This window comes from Corvus brachyrhynchos, unplaced genomic scaffold (assembly GCF_000691975.1).
Source record: "Corvus brachyrhynchos isolate BGI_N302 unplaced genomic scaffold, ASM69197v1 scaffold255, whole genome shotgun sequence".
NCBI classification, from domain to species: Eukaryota; Metazoa; Chordata; class Aves; order Passeriformes; family Corvidae; genus Corvus; species Corvus brachyrhynchos.
In genome coordinates, this window is record NW_008238358.1 from 561,307 (window position 1) to 585,124 (window position 23,818).

At 43.3% G+C, this 23,818-nt stretch overlaps 1 protein-coding gene across 2 annotated transcripts in view; it reads left to right on the top strand.

Annotated features, from left to right (window-relative positions):
• Window positions 1-23,818, top strand: part of KLF7 (Kruppel like factor 7) — a 66,746-nt gene that overhangs the window by 20,142 nt on the left and 22,786 nt on the right. For both annotated transcript variants that reach the window (XM_008634687.2, XM_017735745.1), the window contains exon 2: window positions 9,884-10,496. In XM_008634687.2, coding sequence (XP_008632909.1) covers window positions 9,884-10,496 — 613 coding nt within the window. The remainder of the gene's footprint in view (window positions 1-9,883; window positions 10,497-23,818) is intronic.

The window sequence follows — 23,818 nt, forward strand, 5'->3', positions numbered from 1 at the left end:
TGCCAAAACATTGCATTCTTTCTAGGCTATTTTCTGGCTTCTTTGCTATTAATAACTTTGTCCTGAAATAGCACTTTCATATTGCAGCATATTAAAATCATAACAACTGGGTGGGTGTCCACAGTCAACAGACTGAAGAAAGTGAGCCAGTGTGTGAGCTGTGGTTGTGTCAGTTGGCTCACAGAGGTGTGCTGACTCTGGGCAGCTGGGGTCTGACCTGCTGAGCTTTCTCAAATCAACAAATGGCAGGGCTCTTAGCGGGATCTCCTGGCTTCCCGTGCAGCCAGTACCGTACGGCCCTCTGGGAGCTGATGTGAGGCTGATCTGTGATCCTTCCACAAGGAGTGAGCAGTGCCTCATCCAGTTCTGACAATGCACCTTGAGTTGCTAATGATATCCACCAAAGGCTGTGCCAGATGCCCTCTCCTTTTTTTGATGTAATGCATTTTGGGGATACAGATCTCAGATGCCTGGAGCGGCTGCCTGGGTTGCTGCTGAGCGTTTGGGCCAATACTGGCAGGCTCTTTACCAATGTGCTCTCACAAATTGCTGTTAAAGAGGACCATGTTGCTTTTATCAGGGTGTGTAGCAGCCTGAGTGCACTGCCTGTGAGATTTTGAGGCTGATCAAAATCGCTGGTGGCTAAGAGTTTTGGAACAAGAGCCTTGGCAGAACAGTGCAGAAATGAAAAGCAATGAAAAAACACCTTTGACTGTAACATAGCATCCTTTGGAAGGCACCTGGTTTTAAAGTGAGATACACGTTTACCTGCAATGGGACAGTCAAGCATGAAGGCTGTTGTTTCTGTCCACGGATCATGATAACTCTGGCCTAGAAGTGGCAGAAACCAGTTTGTGCATATCCCATATAGATGACCCAAAATTAAAAAAAAAAAGAGAGAAAAGAAACAAATCCAAGTATCAAGACATCTGAGAGTTGTTTTTACATTCTTCCTATTTTTCCATTTAGGTCATACTGTCCCTAATAAAGTAGACAAGATTTGTAATAGAAAAGAACCATCTCCAGCCATCAAAAAACATGTCAAATTCTGTTTAATGTAAGCCACAGAGTTAAGTGTTGCTAATCATGAGCAGCATTTCATGGATTTTGAGTGTTGGCAAGGTCTTCAGCTGATGTAAACAGGAACCATGAAATCAGGGCTGCTGTGTGCTGATTTACCCCAAGTGAGAATCCGGTTGTGCTTCCCATTGCTTTGTTTCTAGTCTGAGTTTTTTTGTCTTGGCGCAACAGTGAAACTCAAGTCTGTTGTCTTCTCTTTTTCTTGCGCAGATTGGCATATTTATCACAGTAGCACATGCATCTTCTTGCTCTTGTAAGATAACAAGTTGCCCAAATGATTAAAAAGAAATCAAAGAAAAAAGCAGCAAATGGCTTGGACAGTTGCTGTGCTCCCAATAAAGTCTAAACTTCAGCCAAACAGCCCACTGCTCCCCACATGGCTGGAGGCAGGCTTTGGTCCTATATGTTTATTATCGTTTAGAAATGGTATAAATGCTCCTCTATTCTTTTTTGTTCTGCCCTTATTCTACAACGCATTCCCCTTCTTCCTCCTGCTTCCTGTTTCCCAGACAGGTCCCCACCTCTTCCTCCCCACAGCCAAAAATAATACAAAAGGGAACATACAAAAGGTTTTTCGAGCCCTGAGATGTGATAATGAATGGGCGTCATGTACAGAGTAGACACAGTAGTCCCAGCACAAAAATGTTGATCACGCAAAGTCAAAATGAGGAATTGCACGTTTTTGGATTAGGAATTCAGTGTTATGCATCCTCTTGTTTAATATATTCTTAGGTCAGAGCAGACGAGAGGACTCACAACCCAGGACTCTTACAAAATATTCTGTGTATTGAGTGTATTGATCACATATCTTCTCCAGGTTTGGTTTAATAAGCTAATTGTGACAGACTGCGCTTATGAATGTGCTGTTGCCTGAGAGTGCACAAACGCAACTGCTGTATACGTTTGTGTCAGCTGTTGAGTAGGAAATGTTAAGATATCTCTGGATGTTAATAAAACATCTCTAAAGAGTACATTTTTTCATTCATGAACCTAACCAGAGTAATTAGAAGGAATCCAATTCTGCTGTGTAACCCCACTGCAATACTTTCTAAGGATGAATCTTGATTGAGGATCGAGACCTAAAATATTGCTCTGCTTTGTACATTCCACAGTCGTCAGCATTTGCTTTTGCGTATCCACTTCCTGTGGGAAGTTTACCACACTCTGGGGCATGCTTTGAACCTGATCCTTTGATTTCAGTCAGATTTTCAGGAGATAGGACAGGCAATTCAAGGAGCTAATTGTGCTTTTTTTGCTGTTTATAACACTAAACTAAAGCTGCTTCCAAACTGGATGACAACAGGTTAAATACACGCTTGATGAAGTTTGGAGAAAAGTTTGCAGTGAGGGCCACTAGCCAGCTCACTCAAAGCCATCCAAGGTTGTTATATAAATAAATGCTCTCTTCAGAAACATTTTGAAACACTCTATATATAATTTTTCAGATGGTCATTGTATGGCTCCTTGCTGTCATGGCAGCATGCAGGGTATGTGGTGGTGTACAAGCACACATGGCTTTTTATCATATTTTGATACTAGCACAATGGACTGCTTGCACTTTTGAATTCTTGATTTGGCTATCCTTAATCCTTTGCTGACATTGATGCTATTTTTTAATGTTGTGACTGGTCGCAGATATTTTTTCTATCTTTACTAAACAGTCAAAAAAAACCAAAACAAAAGCCCTCCAAAGCCCTGGTTCAGTGTTTGCAGATTTCTTTCATCCTTTTTTTTTTCTATCTAGATGCCTATCAAATTCAGCCACGCTTAGCTGCAGTCCTTTGTTCAGTATCTCACAACCAGTGCACTGAAATTCTCTATGCTTAAGGCCTAAATACCACAGATCTTTGGTGAACAAATTTGACTTGTCCATTTGAAAGAATATTTGTTAGATAAATATATATTTCACTATTATGAAGTTAGGGAACAAAGCCTGATTTTGACTCCTTGGTTAGAGTTATGGGTTCAGATTTCTTTTCTATTTAAGACATTTGTTACCCCCCATTTCTGCTGGTGAAAATTGCTAATTTATGGTAAAGTTGATTTTGATCGTTTAAGCTTTGGAGTCTGATTAAAATCTTTGATAACCCTGGTTACATCATGCCCCAGAGCAACAGGAAAATGAATCATGTTTATGTGAAGGTAGTGATTCTGTCCTTTATATCCACATTTTTTACTTTAAATTATCTTTGCTGAATGCTGTTGAGGTGTCTGATTTCAGTATTTCTTATACTCTGGAGAAGTATAAGAGGAGAAGATCCAGGGAGAAAGCCATCTGGGTCATGGTAGGAGAATTTATTGAGAGTGCTGTTGTGCATGGATAACGGTGAATGGGCTGGTTTGGCTAAATACACTTCCTTAACAATTCATTCTTTGGGCTGAGACCAAGAGGGAAAATGGGCACAGGCCATTATTGTATTGAAGAAATTAGCAAACAGAGACTTTAGTCCTGTGTAGGGGAGTCAAGAATAAATAGACTTGTCCATTTCAGGCTCCAGTGGCTGGTGTGACCCATTCAGAGGGTGTTAGGGAGGACTGGCCTGATGCCTCAGGCATATGGTGAAGTTACCACAGGAAGACAAGTCTTTGCATATCATATGATCTTTCTTTGCTGACTATGCCCGTGGCTGCTTTGTGCACTTGGCAAAAGCCTGTTTGTTGAGCACCCAGTTAACTTGATTTCCTTCATATATATCATGCATACAAATATTTACCACAGGTTAGCTGTCAGTAAGTATCTTATTGTTGTACCTGAAAAGTGGTTTTAGCTCTCTTCTTTTCAATGAACTGTAATACATAGGAAAGATGTGCTGGCACATGACTAGCTTTGTCTTAAAACCTTTGCAATAGAAATTATTTGGTATTGCCTGAAACTTTTTCTTATATACATTTATTTCAGGCTGCGGTTTTCCATTTTTCCCAAGTGTATTTTGCAAAACTACTTATTTTAATACTAAAACTCTGTTTATTTTATTCTGTCCCAAATGTTAAGCTTCTGATGTGCTGCAGCTTTTTCACTACTAGCAACTGCCCTGTAAAAGTTGCCAAGAGGAAAAGCTGGAGGTTTTGGCAGCTGGGTGGGAACAGATGACAATCTTGGAATAGATGGGCAAGAGTATTGGGCTTTGTTGTTGTTGTTCAGGAAGTAATGAAGGCTTTTGGCAGTGGGAAGAAAATCCATCGTTCAAATCTTGTTTTAGGGTTAAGGATAAAAAACGGCATGGCATTTCAGGGAAGGCAGGTAAGTTTTGAATCTCTTATTCTTCTTAACTTCAGGGCTGCCCGACAACATCCGGTTCAATTTCTGCCTGTGGTATCAGCAATGCAAGTGTCGGTGTTGCCCAGAGTTTTTGCCTTTTTGCTGCACAATGACACACTGATACTGGGCACTGCACCTGGTGCCACTGGTTGCTCTGAGTGTGAGTGAATGGCGATGGCACTGACCTTAGTGTTGTGTTTTGGGTTGTCTTCAGGTTGAAGACAGTTTCTCCTGCAATGCAGTCTTGAGATTTTCACAGTTATTTGGAGATGAGGCCCCTTTTTTGCATGCCAGTAGAAAGCAATGGGGTCATGATGGAAGTTGAAATTTGGCCTTCACTATTGCTTGTATAATTCTGCTTTGCTTGTGTAAATTACAAAGAGAATCCTTTCAAGTATTGTAAACAGACCTGGTAGATCAGACCTGCTTGTCAGCCACATTCAACATTTTCATTTTCTGTCACAGCCTGATCTAAGTATCCAACTTCCTAATTAGCTTTTGGATAACTTCCAAGTTCAGTGCTTGATGTCCAATTATATCTGCAGTAAAATGGCACTTAGAAGCAACTATCACTTCCAGATAAGAACTTCAGATGATCTGCTAGAAAAATTCAGAACCAAGATATTAAAAAATACTTCAGCATCAATAAAACAGAGGAACTCAGTGAACATATTTATAAGGTGTCTTCCCTGATGTTCTGTCCTCAAATTATTATAAGTGTTTGGGCTTTTTTTTTTACCCTTGGCAGAACTTTGTTGTTGCCATATTGTCCTGTCTTTAACTGTGCAAAACGCCCAGAAGTTTGAGTGCTTTAGAGATTTCACAGCATGGACAGGTGCTTCTCAAGTGACCTGTTATGTTTCAAAAGTCAGTCTGTATGTGTGGGTGAAATTCTAAAACACAACATCGCTGTCAACCAAGACTAGTTCTTTGCAATTCATTGGAGCAAGTTTAGATTTATACCCTGAGAACTAGGAGTATAGTTTGGTTCATCAGATGGAATTAGGTTTTCCAGAGCTGTCTGGACCTGAACCCAGATGCCTAACTTGTGTCCCTGCAAAAGCTCCTGGCCTTTGGGCATGTCTTCCCCCGTTATTCTCTAAAGGGGAGACATTGGGTGCCTACACTGCCTTGAGGCTTGGCACACTGATGATGGTGGTGGTCCCAGCTGGAACCTTCCTTCTGGTTCCTCTCTGGGAGAGAGATGAAGTCAAACATCAGCACCATGAGTGGTGACTCCAGCTCCTTCATGTCTGGGTTTTGAACATTCTGGGTTGAACTTTAACCTGGATAGCTGATAGACACCATAAAATACAGACTCTGAACCAAATCAGGTATTGGCAAATCTGGGAGGGATTGCAGAGTCTGGGGTTTGTCTTGTTGTTGCAGTTAGTAGCAAAACTATCTTGATTTCTGCCGGCTGTAGAGTTAGGTGAGTACTAAGCTCTGCTGAAAATGGTACACATGTATCACATCTCTACTGTCAGAGGCACATGCTGGATTTCTCTTGTGTTGTATTTCATAGTGATGACCATACTCAATGTGTTTCGTAAATAATCTTTACTTTCAGTAGATGAGCTTTAGAGGTAAGAATACAACTAGATTAGAGCGCATACCTTTCTCAATTGACAAACATACGGAACACTGAATTTTCCTGGACCAGTGCTACTGCAAACTCTGAAACGACTAACAAGAAGTAGGTCCTTACCAGGCATAGGACAGCTCTACAGTAGCTGTCTTGTACTGTCTGAAGGATCTGGTACTGCACATGGAAGTGTAATGGTGTGCAGTTTACATGTATTCTACCACTCCACATGCCCCAGGGGACTTGGATGGTAGTATAATATGGGAAGCAAAGAGATATTTTGAGTTACTGGGAGGGAACACACAGCATTTCTTGCAGGTGATGGAAATGCTCCTCTGCTGGGGAAGTGAGTTTTTTGCAATTGTATCTAAAATTGAAAAATCAGAGCAAGGGCTTGACAGGATTGTCCACATGCCAGACTGCTGTCTTCTTCTGTCTGGCTTACTTCAAGTATGTGGGGTCTTGCAAAGTCACATCCTATTATTTGTCAGCCATGAATCATCATTTCTTTTAACTGGTTAAATTGAGGAGCAAGGTGCAAGGAGAATGACCCTCATTAATCAGGGCAGATGGGTTGAATTAGTGGGTCACACTTTTTTATCCCTAGCCAGTGAAACTGGCTTGACAGCCAATGGCAGTCTTATGGATCTTCTTCTTTTGTTCCTGAAGGGAGCCATCTTCTTCCCTTTGCAATTTTTAAAGTCTTTATTGCTGTATCGTACAGGCACTGGGTAAGAAAGTTTAATACCCACCATGTTGCCTGCAACGTAGCAACTAAAGCGTAGTTGGACTTCATGTCACATGTGACATACTCCATCTGTTACACAAAGCTCCCTCTCTTGCATGTGAAGGGGAAGCTGGACATCCAGCAGAACTTTGGTAAGAGCATGACAAGTGCAGCTCACTCCTGTCTGAGATATTCTTGAACTGTTTTCCTACCAGGCTGGTAGTGGAAGTAGGAGAGCTATAGAATCTGAATTCAGATCATCATCTGAAGTCAGCAGTCTGTGTTTGTATCTCTGTGGATAGTGGTCAATATCCTGCTCCTCCCATAAAAAAAAAAAAGTAGTTTTTGGTGTGCTCACTGGCAAATAGCTCTGTGGGAATGGAGACCAGAGAAATTTCCTGCCCCTCCTGGTGGTCCACCAGGCTGGAGTGGGGACCTTGGTGGTCTCAGCCTGACTAGTTTCTCCAGGTCAGAGCTCAAGACAAGGCAGTGGGCTTAGTTGGCCTAAAAATTGTCATGCCAGGGCAAGGAGTGAAGAAAGCAGGCTGGTTTCTAAACCCTTGCTCACCACTCCCTAGGAGATTTGGACCACAAGGAGAGAAGGTTGCATAAGGTACTTGGCTTAAACTGGGAAGGGCGTATGGGGAAAGATGCTTTGTTTCTGCCACCAGAAAAAAAGGCAGCAGCAGGTAGGGCCCTGGCAGGAGGTAAGGAAAGGGCTGTGGCCATAACCCCTCGCCAGGCTTTGTCTGCCATGCAGATTAGGTGCAGGGCTTTTCTGGCTCAGCGTTGCTAGGCTCTTCCCTGCTATTGACTTGGTGGAGAGGCTGAGGGGGGTGGGAAGGAGGGACTGCATTATATTGTTTCTTTGAGTTGTTTTTCTCCCCCCTTCTATGGGGAGATGGGCTTGATCCACTGGTTTTGGATTTCAGAGGCAGAAGGCAAGACATGACCAGCTGGTGTCTTGAAATGGCACAGGTGCAGTGGCTGTGGGAGGGGGGGAGCCAGGAATAATTACAGGTTTGTGAAGCATCAGGCTTTGCCTGAAAAGGGCTCATCGAGAAACTGCTCTTTATGGAAAATTAATGGTGAAGCTGGAAGAACTGTCAGGCCCACTATTGTTGTCATGGGGTAGTGATGCCTTAAAGGAGCAGCACCTCCTGCTCGCATCCCCTCCACGGGCAGCCCAGAGCTGGCATGCAGCTTTCTGATCCCACAGCAATTGAAATTTCATGTCACTGTCATCAGATTTAATGGCCTTGAGTCCTTGTCTCTCCTCCCCGCTGCTGCCCTCCCTCTTTCCACCCCTAATTTGTGATTATGCTTGCTCTTTCCTTTGGAAGCCTTTTATTTATTGGGCCCCTAAACCTGTTTCTGCCCCACTGGATGAAGGCTAAGTGGACCAGAAAGCCCAAATTACATGATGTGGAGAACTCAAAAGCATTACCTCTCCTGGTGGTGGGGGTTATTACTGAAAGACTATGTGGCATGTTGAAAAGCTTCTCCCAAAACCCATTAGGATTTATCTGGGGAGAGACCAGATTCTCAGTTAAAGCTGTTTCTCACAGTCCCAGAAATGCACCGTATAAAGAAATCGGAAAGGTTGCTTAAGGCAAGTACAATTGATAAGTGTCCCACCCCCAGGCCTGTGTGCAGACGGTCTCATACCTCTGATAAAACGTACTTGCTGAAGTACAGCATGTCTCACCTGCGTATATTCTGTTCTGTTCTTTCTGTCCATCTCTACAGCTCAGATCTATAATCAGCTATTACTTAAAAAAAAAGAAATAACGGGTAATTGTGTGGCAGATTTTGTTGTGAACTGGAAAGTCATCCCACCACATTGTATCTGCAACCAACAGTGTTGCTTCCTGGGAGTTTTGAAAGCAATAATCTCAAATTACCTGGTGGTTCCCAGAGAGCCGTGAGTGGGGCCTCCTTACATTCCTGTTCATGGGACCTTTGTACTCAGAAGGCAGAAGTCTCTGTCTCTCCTCTGGTCATATGAAGCTTTCATTTCTTGATCAGATGCTGGACTCTCCAGATTGAGATGTAGTTGGGTCACCAGCTCCCATAGACTGAAAATTTTTGACTAAAACCCCTTTCTTAATATTGCTAGAAGTGTTCTCTGAGGAGTAGTTTTTAGAGGTTTCTAAAATGTATTAGTTAGAATGTCTCTTTCTCCAAGTCCTGTGAAATCACAGTGGTGGTATTAAGCCAGCTATCCTTTCAAGCTGCAAGAAATGAAAAACAGTGCTAATAAACTCCATTAAAAGCTCCTGAAACTACAGCAAATGGTTCTCTATAAACAATAAAAGTTTATAATGTTGGCTGTGGAGAACACTGGGAAGTGCTTTGGTGCCTGGAGGCTTTATTGGGGCAAGCTCAGGGCACTTCATAATAAGGCACATTCAGGAGGCTCATCCCATTCTTGTGCTGATGATCACTGCTGTGGAGGTGCAGGAACACAATTTTATGTGGCACCCTCTTTGACTGCAACTTCACCAACTTTTTAATAAGGGGGATGTGTGTATTTGTGTGCAAGTCTGGTGTCCTGTACACAGGAAGCTCCATTTGACCAGATGTGCCAAAACTCCCTCTAAAACTGACAGTAGATCCCTTCTTTACTGTCACCTTTCCTTCTCTCAGGCCTTTTAGACAAGCTGTGGTCTCACTGGAAGCTTTTCTGCCTCCTATCTTAAAATGCCATGCTTCAGAATTGTGCTGTTTTAGGAACAGATTGGGCCCCAGCCAGCTACACTGAGTTAAATTTGGAGAGAAAGTTAATGTTTGTGAAGGAAGAGGAAGCAGTTATTTGGAGAGGTGGCTTTTTGTTTGTACATGGCCAGATGATGAGTCTATTAGGGTAGTTTCATATGGAAGTGGCTGTAGGACAGATTATACTTAAAGTTGGGAATGCCCTGGTACCCATGGAACAATGTACAGACTTTAATGAAAATGTAATAGATACTTTCTGATTGTTATATCTTCACTTCTAGTATAATACCTGCTAGCATATGTAGGTATTCCAGACTGTCTCTGAGCAGCTTCAAACAAGTGCCAAATCTTCATGTCTCCCAGTGTGTGACCATCTCAGGAGAAGATGTTGGTGTTCATGAGTGCTGTCTTGGCATGCCTTTGGACCATGTTCTCCTGCCCTCAGTGGGAGCTATGCTGTAATCTCTCTCTAACAGCCGTTTTTCTCCCTCCCCTCTCCCTTTCCCTTCTGCAGACATGCCTGGAGTTGGAGCGATACCTTCAGACTGAACCGCGGAAGATCTCTGAGACCTTTGGTGAGGATTTGGACTGCTTCCTTCATGCCTCCTCAGCCCCAGAGGCAGAGGACAATATACGACGGCTGGACCCCATCCTTTTACCAGTGGAGACGAGTACATGTGACAAAAGCGCCAACATGGACATTATCCTCTCCCGTGACAAGCTGCTGTCTGAGACGTGCCTCAGCTCGCAGTCTACCAGCTCTTCCACAGAAGGCTACACAGCCGTCAACCAGGCCCAGCTCAATGCAGTAACCTCATTAACCCCCCCTTCCTCTCCGGAGCTCAGCCGCCACCTTGTAAAAACCCCACAGACTCTCTCAGCGGTGGATGGCACAGTGACGTTGAAATTAGTAGCCAAGAAAACTTCACTCAGCTCTGTGAAAGTGGGTGTAGCAACAGCGACTGCGGGGACAATAAAAAGCGGGCAGAGTGACAGTGAGCAAGGAGGTACAGGGACAGAAGCATCCCCAGAAAACAAGAAGAGGGTTCATCGCTGTCAATTTAATGGGTGCCGGAAAGTTTATACAAAGAGCTCCCACTTAAAGGCTCACCAGAGGACTCATACAGGTACTTATGTAGGATGCTTCTCTCATCTTGTCCTCCTGCCACCTACCCGTAACCATCTCCTTTTATTCTCATTTAGAAAAGAAAAAATCTCTTCTGAAAGTCCCAGCTTCTGTCTATGAAACAGGGCAGTGGAAAATATGGTAGGCCAGCAAATGTACCCATTATTCAATAGAACAGAGGAGTTCACCACCTACCATTAACCTGTTGGGGTTCATATGTCTTACGGGGCTTGATGCAGAGTAATTTTAGGATACCTAAGGGATGTAGATGTATCATTCATGTTAAAACTATGTGCATGTCACTTTGAGTTTTTGGCACTCACTTCCCCAAGACAACTTTAAAAATGTTAAGTTTAGTCAAGTGTTATTTTCTTCAAATAGAACATAGCGTGGGTAGGCTTTTGGTGCCTTTTGTATGGGAGAAAGAGAAATGTGTTTTAGATCTTAGATATGCTGTTTAGGAATAATCTGTGCATGAGGCAGCATGTGTAGATGCAGACATGTAGGCATGCAGAGGCACGTACCTTTCAGATACTCATGATCTTGGACTTCTCCAGTGCTAAAATACGGTGAGAACAAATAAAAGATTGACATGGAGTTTGAATGAAGAAGTGTAGGTGGAGAGGGAATAGGATGTATGGATAGATGTGAGGCTGTTATTTTGGGTAACATTTACAAATGTTATATATATGTGTGTGTGTAAGCTGGTTGAAGCATACTGAATTGACTTAGTTTCATTTTTCAGGTTCCCTCCTCTCATTTCCTCATAGCCCCCACTAGCTTTTCAGCTGGTATTCATTGGCATTAATAGCTATGCAGTTCACACACGTTGCTGCTTTGTTCTAAGCTTCACACGTGATGAGAGATGATAAATTCCCATTAGCACCATCTTATCATGTGATTATTCTTGTTTCCAGAGGGATTGCTATAATCAGTTTTCTCAATTTTACTGTAAAATGTGTGGTCTCTTATGATAACTGCACATTTAGTTCACGATCTTATCATGCAGTCAGATTCCTAGAAGCAAGGTTGTTCTTGCAAGGTAGAAAATAACACATTAGACTGACGCAGTAAATCAGACAAATATGTGGGTTGTTAAGAGAGCTGCATCCATCACATACTAGGCAGCCCTGTAAAAGTTACATGGTCTGAAGTATAAATCATAGTAAGACATAAAAGGCATTGATCTTTTTATATGGGCTTTCTAGTGCTTTTACTGGGGATAGCCACCTTGCCAGGAGTGACCTCACCTGTGATTCAGTGATTTGAAAGCCAGCGGAAGTAGTACAATCATTTTAAACTCAGCATCGACATGGTCAGAATGTTGGTTCCTTGTAGCACCAATGCTGCTGTGAGGGCTTGTCCCTTCTGGGGCTGGCCAGTGGGACGTCCCAGCCAAGGCCTTCCAGCAGGCAATGGAGCTTCCATGAAAGCACAAATGAAGAGTGTGAAAGCTGTTAACCCAGTGGTCTTGTCTGTTAAGATGTGACCCTCATGTTTGTCCTCAAGCTGGAAGTGATGGGTCTTAAACAGCTTTTCCTGAAGTCAGTCAGGGATATGACACAATAGCCTGGAAAGGGTGAACTTGTGAAGTTTTCCTGGTTTTGTCACACAGATGGGGATATGGACAAGGAGTCATGAGGAGCACTCACAAAAACTACTAATCTCTCAACACCTTTACCCTTTGGTGTCAAAATCTTTTAAAAGTTTGCATGCTTTTGAACCCAGCCCTAGGTCTGGTTGAATTTTCTGAGGTCAAAACCTTTCCCCTCTAACATCACCATGTGAAATCTTATGTAATGAGAAACGTTTCTCACTGGCTCTGTGATCTTTCTGTTGAATAGCCTTGGATCATACGTAGTGCCATGATGTGCTTGAGCCTGCCCATCCACAGCAGTGTTTGACATGGTGAGAAAGGCACGTCTGTCTTTGCAGATGGGGAGGACCTTTATCAGGTGATGAGACTGCAGCTGCTTGGGTGCAGAGCCCAGACCTCCCATTCCCAGTGCCTTACCTGGTGGGATCAGCTACTCCTCTGATCTTGCCAGTTAAACCATCAGTGGTTTAAACAGCCCCTAATTATGGGAGTATTTCTGTTTCCATTCACCATGTCCTGAGCAGATAGCATAGGTTGTTAGGAAAGCAGGAAGGCAAAAAACAAGAGGGAATACAAACCTGGAATGATGATCTCGCCAGTCTTAGCAGCTGTAAAACCACCCCACCCCTGCCGATGTCCTAGCTGTGCACAGCTTTGTAGAAAGCATGGTTTCCCTTGATGAGGACTAAATGCAGCCTTGTTGTTAAAACACATCTTTGATGCAGAACCTGGGAGCAGGGAACCTGTCTCTCATTTTTGTCTGTGGAAAGCAGGTTGTCTAAATACCTGTTAACATTTACATCCTGGGAGCAATCTGAGTACATCGAGGGAAGGAGTGTGATAGGCTTATCTAAACATCTTATTTGAGTCTGGAGCACAAAGTCATTCAGACCCCTTCATACTGCTTATGTGCTCTGTTCCCTTAAAACACACTGACCATTGGATGCCTTAAATGAGAGCTGGTACAATCAAGACATTAAATGTGTTCACACTGACCTCTTCAATGGGGTTCCCCACAGGGAGCTCTGGCCTCTGGTAGGAGTGGGTCAGAGAGGAATAGCTTTGGAAATTTGGGACTGAATTATAAATGTCAGGGCTGTCTCCTTTCCCGTGCAGCCTTCAGGGCATGGGACAAGGAGCCCTTTTCTCCATGGGTGCTTTGTTTTTTTTCATGCCTGAACTGAGTGTGCTGTGGGTTGCAAATGCACCCAGCAGTGCCAATGGCTTGTAGCCACTTGGCTTAGTCTGTGGCTGAGCCAGAGGGTCTGAAATGATTGCGAGATATTTTCCTTCAGCTGGTGGTTTGTTAGTGTGTCATGCAAGAGCAGTCTGGCAGTGTGGGCTCTGTAAAAGGGTGTGAGTGCCCCGACAGACAAAGAGCTCCCAGTGTGGGGTTCACAGGCAGGGAGGCAGATGTGGGCTGGTCACTCAGCTTGCACGTGCAAAGTCCACTTGCTGGATCAAAGGGATTTACTGCAGTGCATGAAAACAAGAAACCATGGGCTGGGGAGCGGGTGGGGGGTGGAAGGCAGCGGAAGGAGGCTGCATTCCTTTCGTTCATATGTAAGGCTGACCAGACAGAGCTGGCTGCTGTTCCTCGCTGCTGCGTGATGAGCCAGGCTGGGCTGCAGGCAATGCAGGCTGATAGCAGCCTGCTAGGTTGGGAACAATCATCTCTTGGGATTTTACTTTGCTGGGAAGCCGAGAGACCATCAGACCCCACATTACACTTGGTGCATCTTCCATATTACTCTCCCACATCTCATCTGCAAGAGAATCAGGACGGCACTATAAGGCCCATCAATGGTTGAACTGGTTATGAAACCACCTTCTGGATGACCTTTGGAGAGGGAAAAACAATCATCTGTGTGGGAGAGAATTTAATCTGGAAGGAAAAGGGAAAAACATTGTCTGTATGGAAAGGGAAATGAAAATATTTGACTAAACTCAAAGCAAGCTGGGGTATCTAAAGTTAAGGGCGTGTAAAGGAGCTAAGAGCAGTGGTGGGTCTGACAGTCAGAGTGTAGCAAAGAAGCCCCTCAGGGAAGAAATAGCAGCTGGGCCTGTAAACAGGAGGAAAAGGTGAGCTTTAGGTTTGGAGAAAACCACACTGCCAGTGTGAGATGAGGTAAAAACATCTAAAGAAGGAGCAACCAGGACTGTCATGGTAATTCAACCCTAGCACATTTTCTCACGGTTATTCATGGAGCAGACATCAGTGCAAACAATGGCATTTTCTCTCTTTTGAGAAAGGAAAATTTTTTTCCTGTCTTCGCACATGCATGGAGATGAATTGTCAATGAAATGGAGAGTGGAGAGGGAAGGAATTCGAATGAGCCAAACCCCATGTATAACCATCAGTACTTCCTAAATTAGAAAACAGGATATTGCTGGAGAGTGTCTGAATGCAAATAAGTCTAAGGGTGAGCTGGCCTGTGACCTATGGAAAGATTAGTCATGGGATGTGACTGTGGCTCCCAGATCAAAGACTGCTGGAGATTTCTATCTCTTGACAAAACCATTCCTATCAGCCTTCCTTGCAGTAATGTGCAGGGGAAGATGTAAGATGACGTGGGTACTTTCTGACCGGGGATGATGCATCACATAAAAACTGACCAGGAAATCCTTAAGATTGGGAAAGTGATAAAAAAATTACCCTTATGGGGTTCTGCTAGGATTTGCATTTCATGAGTATCAGAAGATTTGCTTTTTTCTTTTTTTCTTTATCCATCCAAAACCAGGATTTGAGACAACCAAAGCTCAAGTCTGAGAAACAACAGCTGGGCACCTCACATCTATATTTAGGTTTCTAAGGGCTAAACAAGTGGAAAATACCCATGTAAATAGATGTTACCAGTCTACATGTGATCTTAAGATAGCACTTCTTCAAGTGGGGTTTGTTTCACATTGTCAGGACATCTTATTTTAAATTATATAGTTCTTTGATCCAAAATGCTGGGTGAGAGTAACTAAAACAAACAAATCCACCCTGCAGGAAAACAAATTACTACATTTGCAAGAAAAAGATGAGGCATACGAGAGATGAGAAAGAGCATTAACCAACAGAAGATTTTTGAGATGGCATGTAAAACAATAGAGAAGAACTTTCCCCAAGTGTTGGAGATAAAAGAGGAAATACTGGGAATCTGGAAATTATTGGAGGGGATAAAGTTGAGGAGAGTAGGCTGGATGATAGAGAAAGAAGATTAATAGAAAGTAAAGCAATAATAGAGAAAATAAAGACTTTGTGTCAGTGATAGCACATGAATGGGAAGCTGCATTGCTGTATTGTGTTAGTGTGGTAGCACCTGTGAACAGAAAGCAAATGAAGAGAAGGAAAAAGCAAGTAGCCAAGCACAGCACCAATTCTGTAGGATGCAAGACTTTGAATGACTTAGGGAAAAGCATTTGGGAGAACAGTATTGGTGGCATAGGAGAAATTAAAGCCAAAGCCCAAGATGTTTTGTTGTACAGAGACCCATAGCTTTGTGGTAAGTCTGCAGCTCTATGTGCAGGGCTGAAACCTGCCAAGGGAACATGGAGGGACATGGAGAATCCTGAAACTCCAATGGCAGCAGCTGAAGCAACAGGTGAATACACTGCTGGAAATGAGAGCCAGGGAATTGAGGGAGGAAGGGTATGTGAAAGACCTTCATTCAGGGCTGGATTTTCTGGGGAGTACAGTTGCTCAGCCAGTTTGGAAAGATGTGGTTTTGTTGTGATGTTAGACTTCAAAAAAGTTTTTTGTGTGAAAACATAACAAGTCTTTATCAAAGCTGATTAAAATAAGCCCAGCTTGATCCTGAGCTCCTTAGAACTCTGATCTTGAAGCCTTTTAGCCATTTGGCAAGTTTGGAGGGGAGTCTTGTGATTTCATTGTGGAGGGTCTGAGCCTCACTTCATTATTATAGCAAGAGCTTAGACTTAGGAAATTATCTTTGAGAACCACCCAGGCAGCAGGAGGATGGCCCCTGCCAAAAGCAGCCCTTGCCATTTAAAACACCCGTGGTGTTCATCCATACTTAGTTGTCAATACCTGAATTCTCAGTCCTGTGTTTCTGCTCCATCATTTGCCAAATCAATAGCACAGAACAATCTTATTATTTGAGTTTGAAAATGTAAATAGGTGTTATTTGTTTATTTGTTTGCCATGTAAGAAGATTTCTGGCACAACGTAGACCTAGAAATTGATGTTTGCTGTCTGTTCAGCAGCTGCAGGAGGGCGAGTGCAGGTGCCTCCAAGTGTTATGGCAGTCTGCCTTGGTAAAGCACAGAGGAGCCTTCTTGAGTTTGTAATTTAGTGTTTTCTTTATACCCATCCATCCACTCCTGAGCCCCTGTGAAGCACCCAGCCAGTGGGCAAATGATAGAGATCACAGAAACAGACTCAAAGAAAAACCCACCAATTTGTCTTCTGCCAATTTCCTTTGTGTTGCTGCTGTCCCACACTGGATAGAATTGGCAAGTTAACAACAACAAGCTATGATTTTCTTGTCCATTTGTCCAAATGCACTGTTATTTCCAAAGTATTTGAGGTCACACCAGGGTGAATTGGAGGTGTGTGCTCAGAAATGCTGTTTTAGGCTGAGGTGGGTATAACTGGGAGACCTGAAGTGGTCTGGGCAGGAAAAGCCAAGTGTGCTACCTCTCATCTTAAAAGCAGGTGCTGGGTTAGAGGCTTTTCCTAAGCATAATGTGGGTGTTTGAGTCTGGGTCATATGTGGGCAGGTAGCCAGCAGCCTGGATGAACCTCTCCTAATCCAGAGCCTGTCTTTCACACCCCATGTGGACACAGTCCCACGTACCTACATACCAGCAGCAGCAACTTGAAAGCAGGAGCAGATGAACTACAAGGCTTCATGGAAACTGACCTAAATACAGAGCAGAGGTGTCCATGCTTTTGCCAAGGGTGGTGGGGTCCCAGATAAAACCATGGGCATCATGGCACAGATTGTGCCCGCCTTATAGCACAAACCAGCTGTAGGTAGAGAGACCGGCCTGGTAGGGATAGGGAATATGAGACACCCGTTCAGTCCCATGCTCTCTGGCCCAGGTGTCTGTGAGGCTGTTTTTGAAATGAGTCTCATTGTCTGACTCAGGTTCCATGTCACCAGGATGGTGTTCTGGGCAGTGGCGCGAGGCATGGGGTACGTCTCCAGTCATCCAGTGGTTGTCTCCACAATTGTCAGCACGTAGTGCCTGGCTTGGCAGGTTTGTGGGAGTGCGATGTAATTGATCTGCCAGGCTTTCCCATACTTTTATTTCAGCTATTGTCCCCTGTATCACAAGGGCTTTACGCTTGGTCTGCTTGATTGCAGCACGTTTCACATCATGGATGACCTGGAAGATACTGTCTGTGGTTAACTGCACCCCTTGATCACGAGCCCATCTGTATGTTGCATCTGCTCCCTGATGACTTGAGGTGTCATGGACTCACCGAGCCAAAAATAATTCACCTTTGTGTTGCTAGTCCAGATCCATCTGAGACACTTTCATCTTGGCAGCCCAGTCCACCTGTTCATTGTTGCAATGTTCTTCAGTAGCCCAGCTCTTGGATATGTGGGCATCTACATGGTGTACTTTTAAAACCAGCTTCTCTACCTTTGGCAATGTTTTGCCACAATTCAGCAGCCCACATGGGTTTACATCTGCACTGCCAATTGGTCTAGCCACTCCCACAAATCATTTGACATAAATGGAGGCATTCCTTGGCTACAAGCCATAGTTCATATTATAAATTCATTAATTATTATTCAATCTTCTTTTTGTTAAATTTTTTACTCCTTTTGCTCAGTCTTCTTCTGAGTTCTTGAATCAGTGCGCTGTGAGCCGATGGTCATGATCTCCCTCTGCCAAAATTACCCTTTCCCTAGTTTGATGAGTTGGCATTGTTTTTCCTTGTAATCTGGTATTGTCTTGGTTGTTTTGTCAATTGTCTTTGGTTCCTTAGTTCAGAAGAGCTCTTTCATGTGGAGGTGGTAGAAAAGCCTCATGGCCCTGCGTGGCAGGCTGGTTTTGGCCTCCACCCTGCAGAACAATTTGGACCACCTGAAGGGGCTCTTTTCCCAGCAGTCTGTCCCTACTGAAGATGAGGACATTCATCACCTTGCCTGTCCCTGAGGTTTCTTCGCATTTCTCCATATGTAGAAGGCAATAGAAGCCATGCTGAGCAGCCCCACAGGTTGCCAGGCCATACAGAGCAACGAGGTCATGTCAAGGGGCAAGTTAGTTCGAAAACTGGGACAAAGGGTAGGGCAGGTTAGAGGCTGCACTCTCTGGGATAATGGGCAATTGCTTCAGTCACTCAGGAGCAATGTCCATCCTCTCCCTCACCCAGTTCTGGGAATTGCAAAGGCTGATGGCGCTGGTCCTTTCAGCAGTCGTGCTCTTCGCGACAACAGGCGGTTTGTTTGGACCCTTGGGAATGATGTCCATCCTGAACCTGACCCAGTCATTGGGATTGCAAGGGTCGAGGCTGCTGGTCCATTCTTCAGCCATATACATGACGGCAGTGAAGGACAGAGACAGCCTGTGGAGCACCATGGTCAGGAAGACCACCAGGATGAGCCTCATTCTGGTCTTTTGCAAGGATGACATCTTGACACGTGAGCTGCCTCGGCCTGCCATGTTGGTTGGCGTTCAGGCTAAGTAGCTGCCCAGTCTCTACGTGCTTGCACGTGTGCTGGCAATGTAACATCACAGGCTGCTGTTGCACAGGGCTCTGTGAAGTCACAAGGTGTTTTCTGCCTGGCTGGCAGGCAATGAAAGCCAAAATGGAGCTGGGACGGACTTGGGTAGGTGGATTGTGAAGCCTGCTGCTCCCACTGCTATGCCTGCTGGCAGGCACTGAGCCCAGCAGTGCAGTGGCACTGTGTCCCACAGGATTTGCACTGTGAGCTGTGCCCAGACTCCATCCAAGCTGCATTCAGTGCTGTGCCCCAGCTGGGCAGGCATGATGTGTTTCCAAACAAAGTCCTCTTGAGGGCAAAGTGACAACCCATGTTAAGAAGAAAGCCAAAATTCATGCATTTTGACAAGAAATCTTAACTCCTCTTGAGCAAGGGCTTGGACAAACTGACCTGTAAGAGGAATAACAGATCGTTCTCAACATACCATGACCTTTCACATGTGTTTAATCACCTTTTATCACCACAATGACAATTGGATACAGTCTCCCATATAAAATTTCAAAGGGGCTTACTCCCTTCAATACACATGCAGTGATTGAGATTCTCACTAAAGCAATAGGTAACATCTACACTCACCTTTGTGGATTTGCCACACAGCACCCCTTTCTGCATAGAACCTCAGCTCTGTGTGAGGATCAACTTCTTGCACACTGGGTGAAGGCACCTGTTTCAGGACAATGACTGCAGAACCAAAACCTTTCCACTGGTCAACTTTAGACATAATCAGAAGGCTTAATAAGAATCAAGGTCTTTAAAACACTGCAGGCCAGTGTGCAATCCCAGAAGTCCCCATTTGCAGATAAGCACACATTTGTTGTGTTAGGTGGATTTGTTCCTGAAGATGTCTGGCTTTCAAAACTCAGGACTGAAAATTGTGGCTGCAAAACTGAGTGCTAAAAAAACATTTGCAGGCATGCTAGCCAAACTAATGATGACAAACATGAGTTTCAAGATAAAAGCTGATGCCCAGCTGAGTTCTGAAAGAAAGGTGTACTCTACTGTATGGCAGCGCACATTCAGAGGCTTAGCAGGGATTTATCCCTTCCTCCTGTACATGTGGACTCTCACCACACACAGAGAGGTCTTAATAGATTAGTTGGTATAAACTTCCATTTGTACATCTTGTTAGTCACCTGTAAAGTTTGCAAAGCCTTTCCTTCTTCGGAGTGAAATTTTCCACATTTGGGTTTTTTTCCAGTGTGGTTGTTGTTTGTTATTTTAGAAATTGGAGCATATGTGTTGGAGAGAGGCAGGGAGAAGAGAACTGTGCACAGTGTAACAATTTTAGCTAAACACTTGGCCTGTGTAGTTGAAAATAATAGAAGACTTCTATCTGTGAATATCTGGGTAAAAATTAACTTGAATGGATTAAGCTATGATCCATTGTAAACTGACTTCCATATGAGTGGTATTTTATCATTAATTCTTTGTGAGACCTGTAGAATCCCAAAGGTGACTTTTTTCTTGGGCTTTGTTTGGCTTTGAATGTGTGTTAGTAAATATGTTTCATACAGAAAATCTCTTTATGTTTTGAATTTTTCTCCCTGAAGGCACAGTGTTGCCCAGCAATGGAATGTCATAATGCACTCACCTGGCAGCATGAATGACCTGGGTGGTTTCCAACTGGTTGCGTGTACCCCCCTTAGAGCTAAGGACAGGTAATCATTTGTGCCTTTTCTGAAATCCAGATGGGGAAACTTCCTAGCTGGTAAAATCAATTATCTTTACTCACTGCCTTGTGCTTTTGAGATTAGTCTGCTTGGTTCACCAAGGGTTGCCCAGCAGCACTGCCAAGACCTTTTTACTGAGCCCTGCTCAGTGTGGAGCAGCAAGGAGCTCGTGTGCTGCTGGGTGCAGCCTGCCAGCTCAGCCCAAGGACAGAGAAAGCACCAGGAAAGATGGGATCTTCAAGGATCATGTGCCTGCCACGATGTAGGTAGCTCTGTCTTGGCACCAGGGCAGCCTTTACTGGGAGCCAGTGTATTCTTTAAACCCAAGCGCATGATTTCCTTTTTGAATCTACCCCCAAATCAAATTCAATGTCTGAATGATTGAGATCCTGGATCTTTTTCCATTTTTGTTGTTGACAAAAATGGGAAACAAAAGGAATGTATGTTCTTTTCCCCTTGTGTTTTATTCCTGTGCTGTCTCTGCCAGTCTGCATAATTTTTTTGGTCATCTTTTCTCTGATTTTCTAGTGGCTAAGGGGAGAAGATGGTAAATGCTGAAAAACATCAGCAGTGCAATAGTTTGAATAAGCAAACCCCACATTCATTAGCAAAAATATGGAGCAAAACCATTTAAAATGTTAGCATCTGGAAAAGGGAAGTCTGTTCCTCTTAATTTTTTTTGTCATTTCTGAACACGGTCTGTGATACATGTGTCTTGTATTTTTCTGGCCTATTTGCCTTTATATATAGTCTGGAATTTCTCAGAAACTCTTGACCTAAAATGTAGGTTTCCAAGGAACACATCTTTGATACACTGCTCTGGATTATGTAAATATGCACCATGTCCCTTAAAGGCTGTCTCATTGTCCACCCTCTAAGATACCTTACAAAAAACAAAGGGATGAGAACATGTTTCAGGGTGCTGGAAAAATCTGACCCAGTGAGCTGCTGAATTTTTTTCCTTTTTCATCTGTTCCTTCTGCCACTGCTACCTTGCTTTGCATCTTTGAGCTTGCAGAGCTCCACAGAATCTGAAACTAGAAGCCCTTATTAGAGGACATTTTAAAAAATTTCTTGCTGCTCCTCTGGGGACCAAAGTAATGGCAGCTTGAAGCAGCAGAGAATGTGTAATTAGGGCAAACAGCGATGCCTCGCGTGATCGGGAGAAACAGGAGGAGAGGAGGGGAAGCGCAACAGCCCGGCGTGCACAGGCTGTTACTAGGAGACCCCGGCACGAAATGCATGAGATGCGGGGTGCTAATGGGCCGGCCCCGCCGCCTGGGTACCAGCCCGACCTGCTACACAGCTGCTTCTGCTCGCCCGTTGCCAAGCAACTCCATCCCTTCTTCTTTTCTCTTTTCTTTTCTTTTCTTTTCTTTTCTTTTCTTTTCTTTTCTTTTCTTTTCTTTTCTTTTCTTTTCTTTTCTTTTCTTTTCTTTTCTTTTCTTTTCTTTTCTCTTTTCTTTTCTTTCTTTTTTTTCTTTTCTTTTCTTTTCTTTTCTTTTCTTTTCTTTTCTTTTCTTTTCTTTTCTTTTCTTTTCTTTTCTTTTCTTTTCTTTTCTTTTCTTTTCTTTTCTTTTCTTTTCTTTTCTTTTCTTTTCTTTTCTTTTCTTTTCTTTTCTTTTCTTTTCTTTTCTTTTCTTTTCTTTTCTTTTCTTTTCTTTTCTTTTCTTTTCTTTTCTTTTCTTTTCTTTTCTTTTCTTTTCTTTTCTTTTCTTTTCTTTTCTTTTCTTTTCTTTTCTTTTCTTTTCTTTTCTTTTCTTTTCTTTTCTTTTCTTTTCTTTTCTTTTCTTTTCTTTTCTTTTCTTTTCTTTTCTTTTCTTTTCTTTTCTTTTCTTTTCTTTTCTTTTCTTTTCTTTTCTTTTCTTTTCTTTTCTTTTCTTTTCTTTTCTTTTCTTTTCTTTTCTTTTCTTTTCTTTTCTTTTCTTTTCTTTTCTTTTCTTTTCTTTTCTTTTCTTTTCTTTTCTTTTCTTTTCTTTTCTTTTCTTTTCTTTTCTTTTCTTTTCTTTTCTTTTCTTTTCTTTTCTTTTCTTTTCTTTTCTTTTCTTTTCTTTTCTTTTCTTTTCTTTTCTTTTCTTTTCTTTCCTTTTGTTTTCCTTTTTTTTTTTCATTTTCCTCCCCCCTCCACACTCACTTATTCTGGAGGCTTAATTGGGTAGTTTTGCTACTGGTGTTGCTGCCGGGTGCTTGCCTGTCCCTACCACTCTGCTGCTGTCCCCAGGGCCCGGCCTGGGGGAGGATGTGCCGGCAATTAATGGGGCAGAAGCTGGGGCTGTGTGCTCAGGCTGGCGCCAGCATCTGTCCCCCAGCCCTGCTCCCCACCATCCAGGAGCTTCCTTCAGAGAGGACCTGTGGAGAGGGGTTTGAACGGGGAGCACATTGCAAAGGCTTTATCACTCTCAGTGGGAGTCTTGCACAGACCCAGAGAGATAAAGCCAGGCATTCCTCCCCTCCTTCAGGGCTCAGCATGGATGGCAATGTGCACTTGTTAAATGCAGCCTCTTGAGCAGAAAATGGAGCATTTCCATTTCTTTGGATGTTGCTACATGCTTTGCTTTTCTTTGCTTTTCAGCTAGGCAAGTGGGCTTTGTGGATGTGTGTTAGGTGCTTGTATGTGTGTAAGACATAATGCTGCAAAAATTGGTTTCTTTTTGTGTCCTGAATGGCTACACGCTGAAGACTGCTGCTGGCTTGGTAGACAAGCCTTGGCAAGGCTCTTAGGAACTAATCCGGAGCTTTGAAGTTTGTAGAAAGACTGATTGGACATTGGGTCTGCTTCTTAACCTCTTTCCCCCCATCTCTAATATAGATATGATCAGAGTCACCACTCTATAAGGGCACTGCTGACCTTTTTGGATGAAAGGAGCTGTACATCATTCATGGAAATGTACTGCTTTTACACTTGATCATCCCTGCCCTTCTAAAAATAGGTACAACCTTCTCACATTGTGTATTTCACAATCCTGTCACATTCCTCTTCTGCCCCATACTGTCTTCTGCCAGCTTTTCTCTTGTGCTTTGTCACTCTTTCAAAGGCTTTTCCATTTTTCCAGCAGGTGGCAAAACTGTGAATAAAATGCCAATTTAATTTTTTTTTCTCTTTTTTTGGGTAGAAAACATCAGTGGGCCAATTGAGCACTGACCGTTGCCCCCTCCTTTGCATTCCTTTTTAATAATAAAAATATTAATTAGGCTTTCTATTCTCCAACAAAAATCAATTAGGAGTATATTGAGGAATGAAAGGCTCAGAAAAGTATCTGAAATTGATTTTTGTAATTAGTTTTACTGGTTGATGGGTCGCACGCACATACGCTTAGATATTAGCATTGATCTCCAGAGGATGTGTGTATTAAATAGCCTGCTCTTC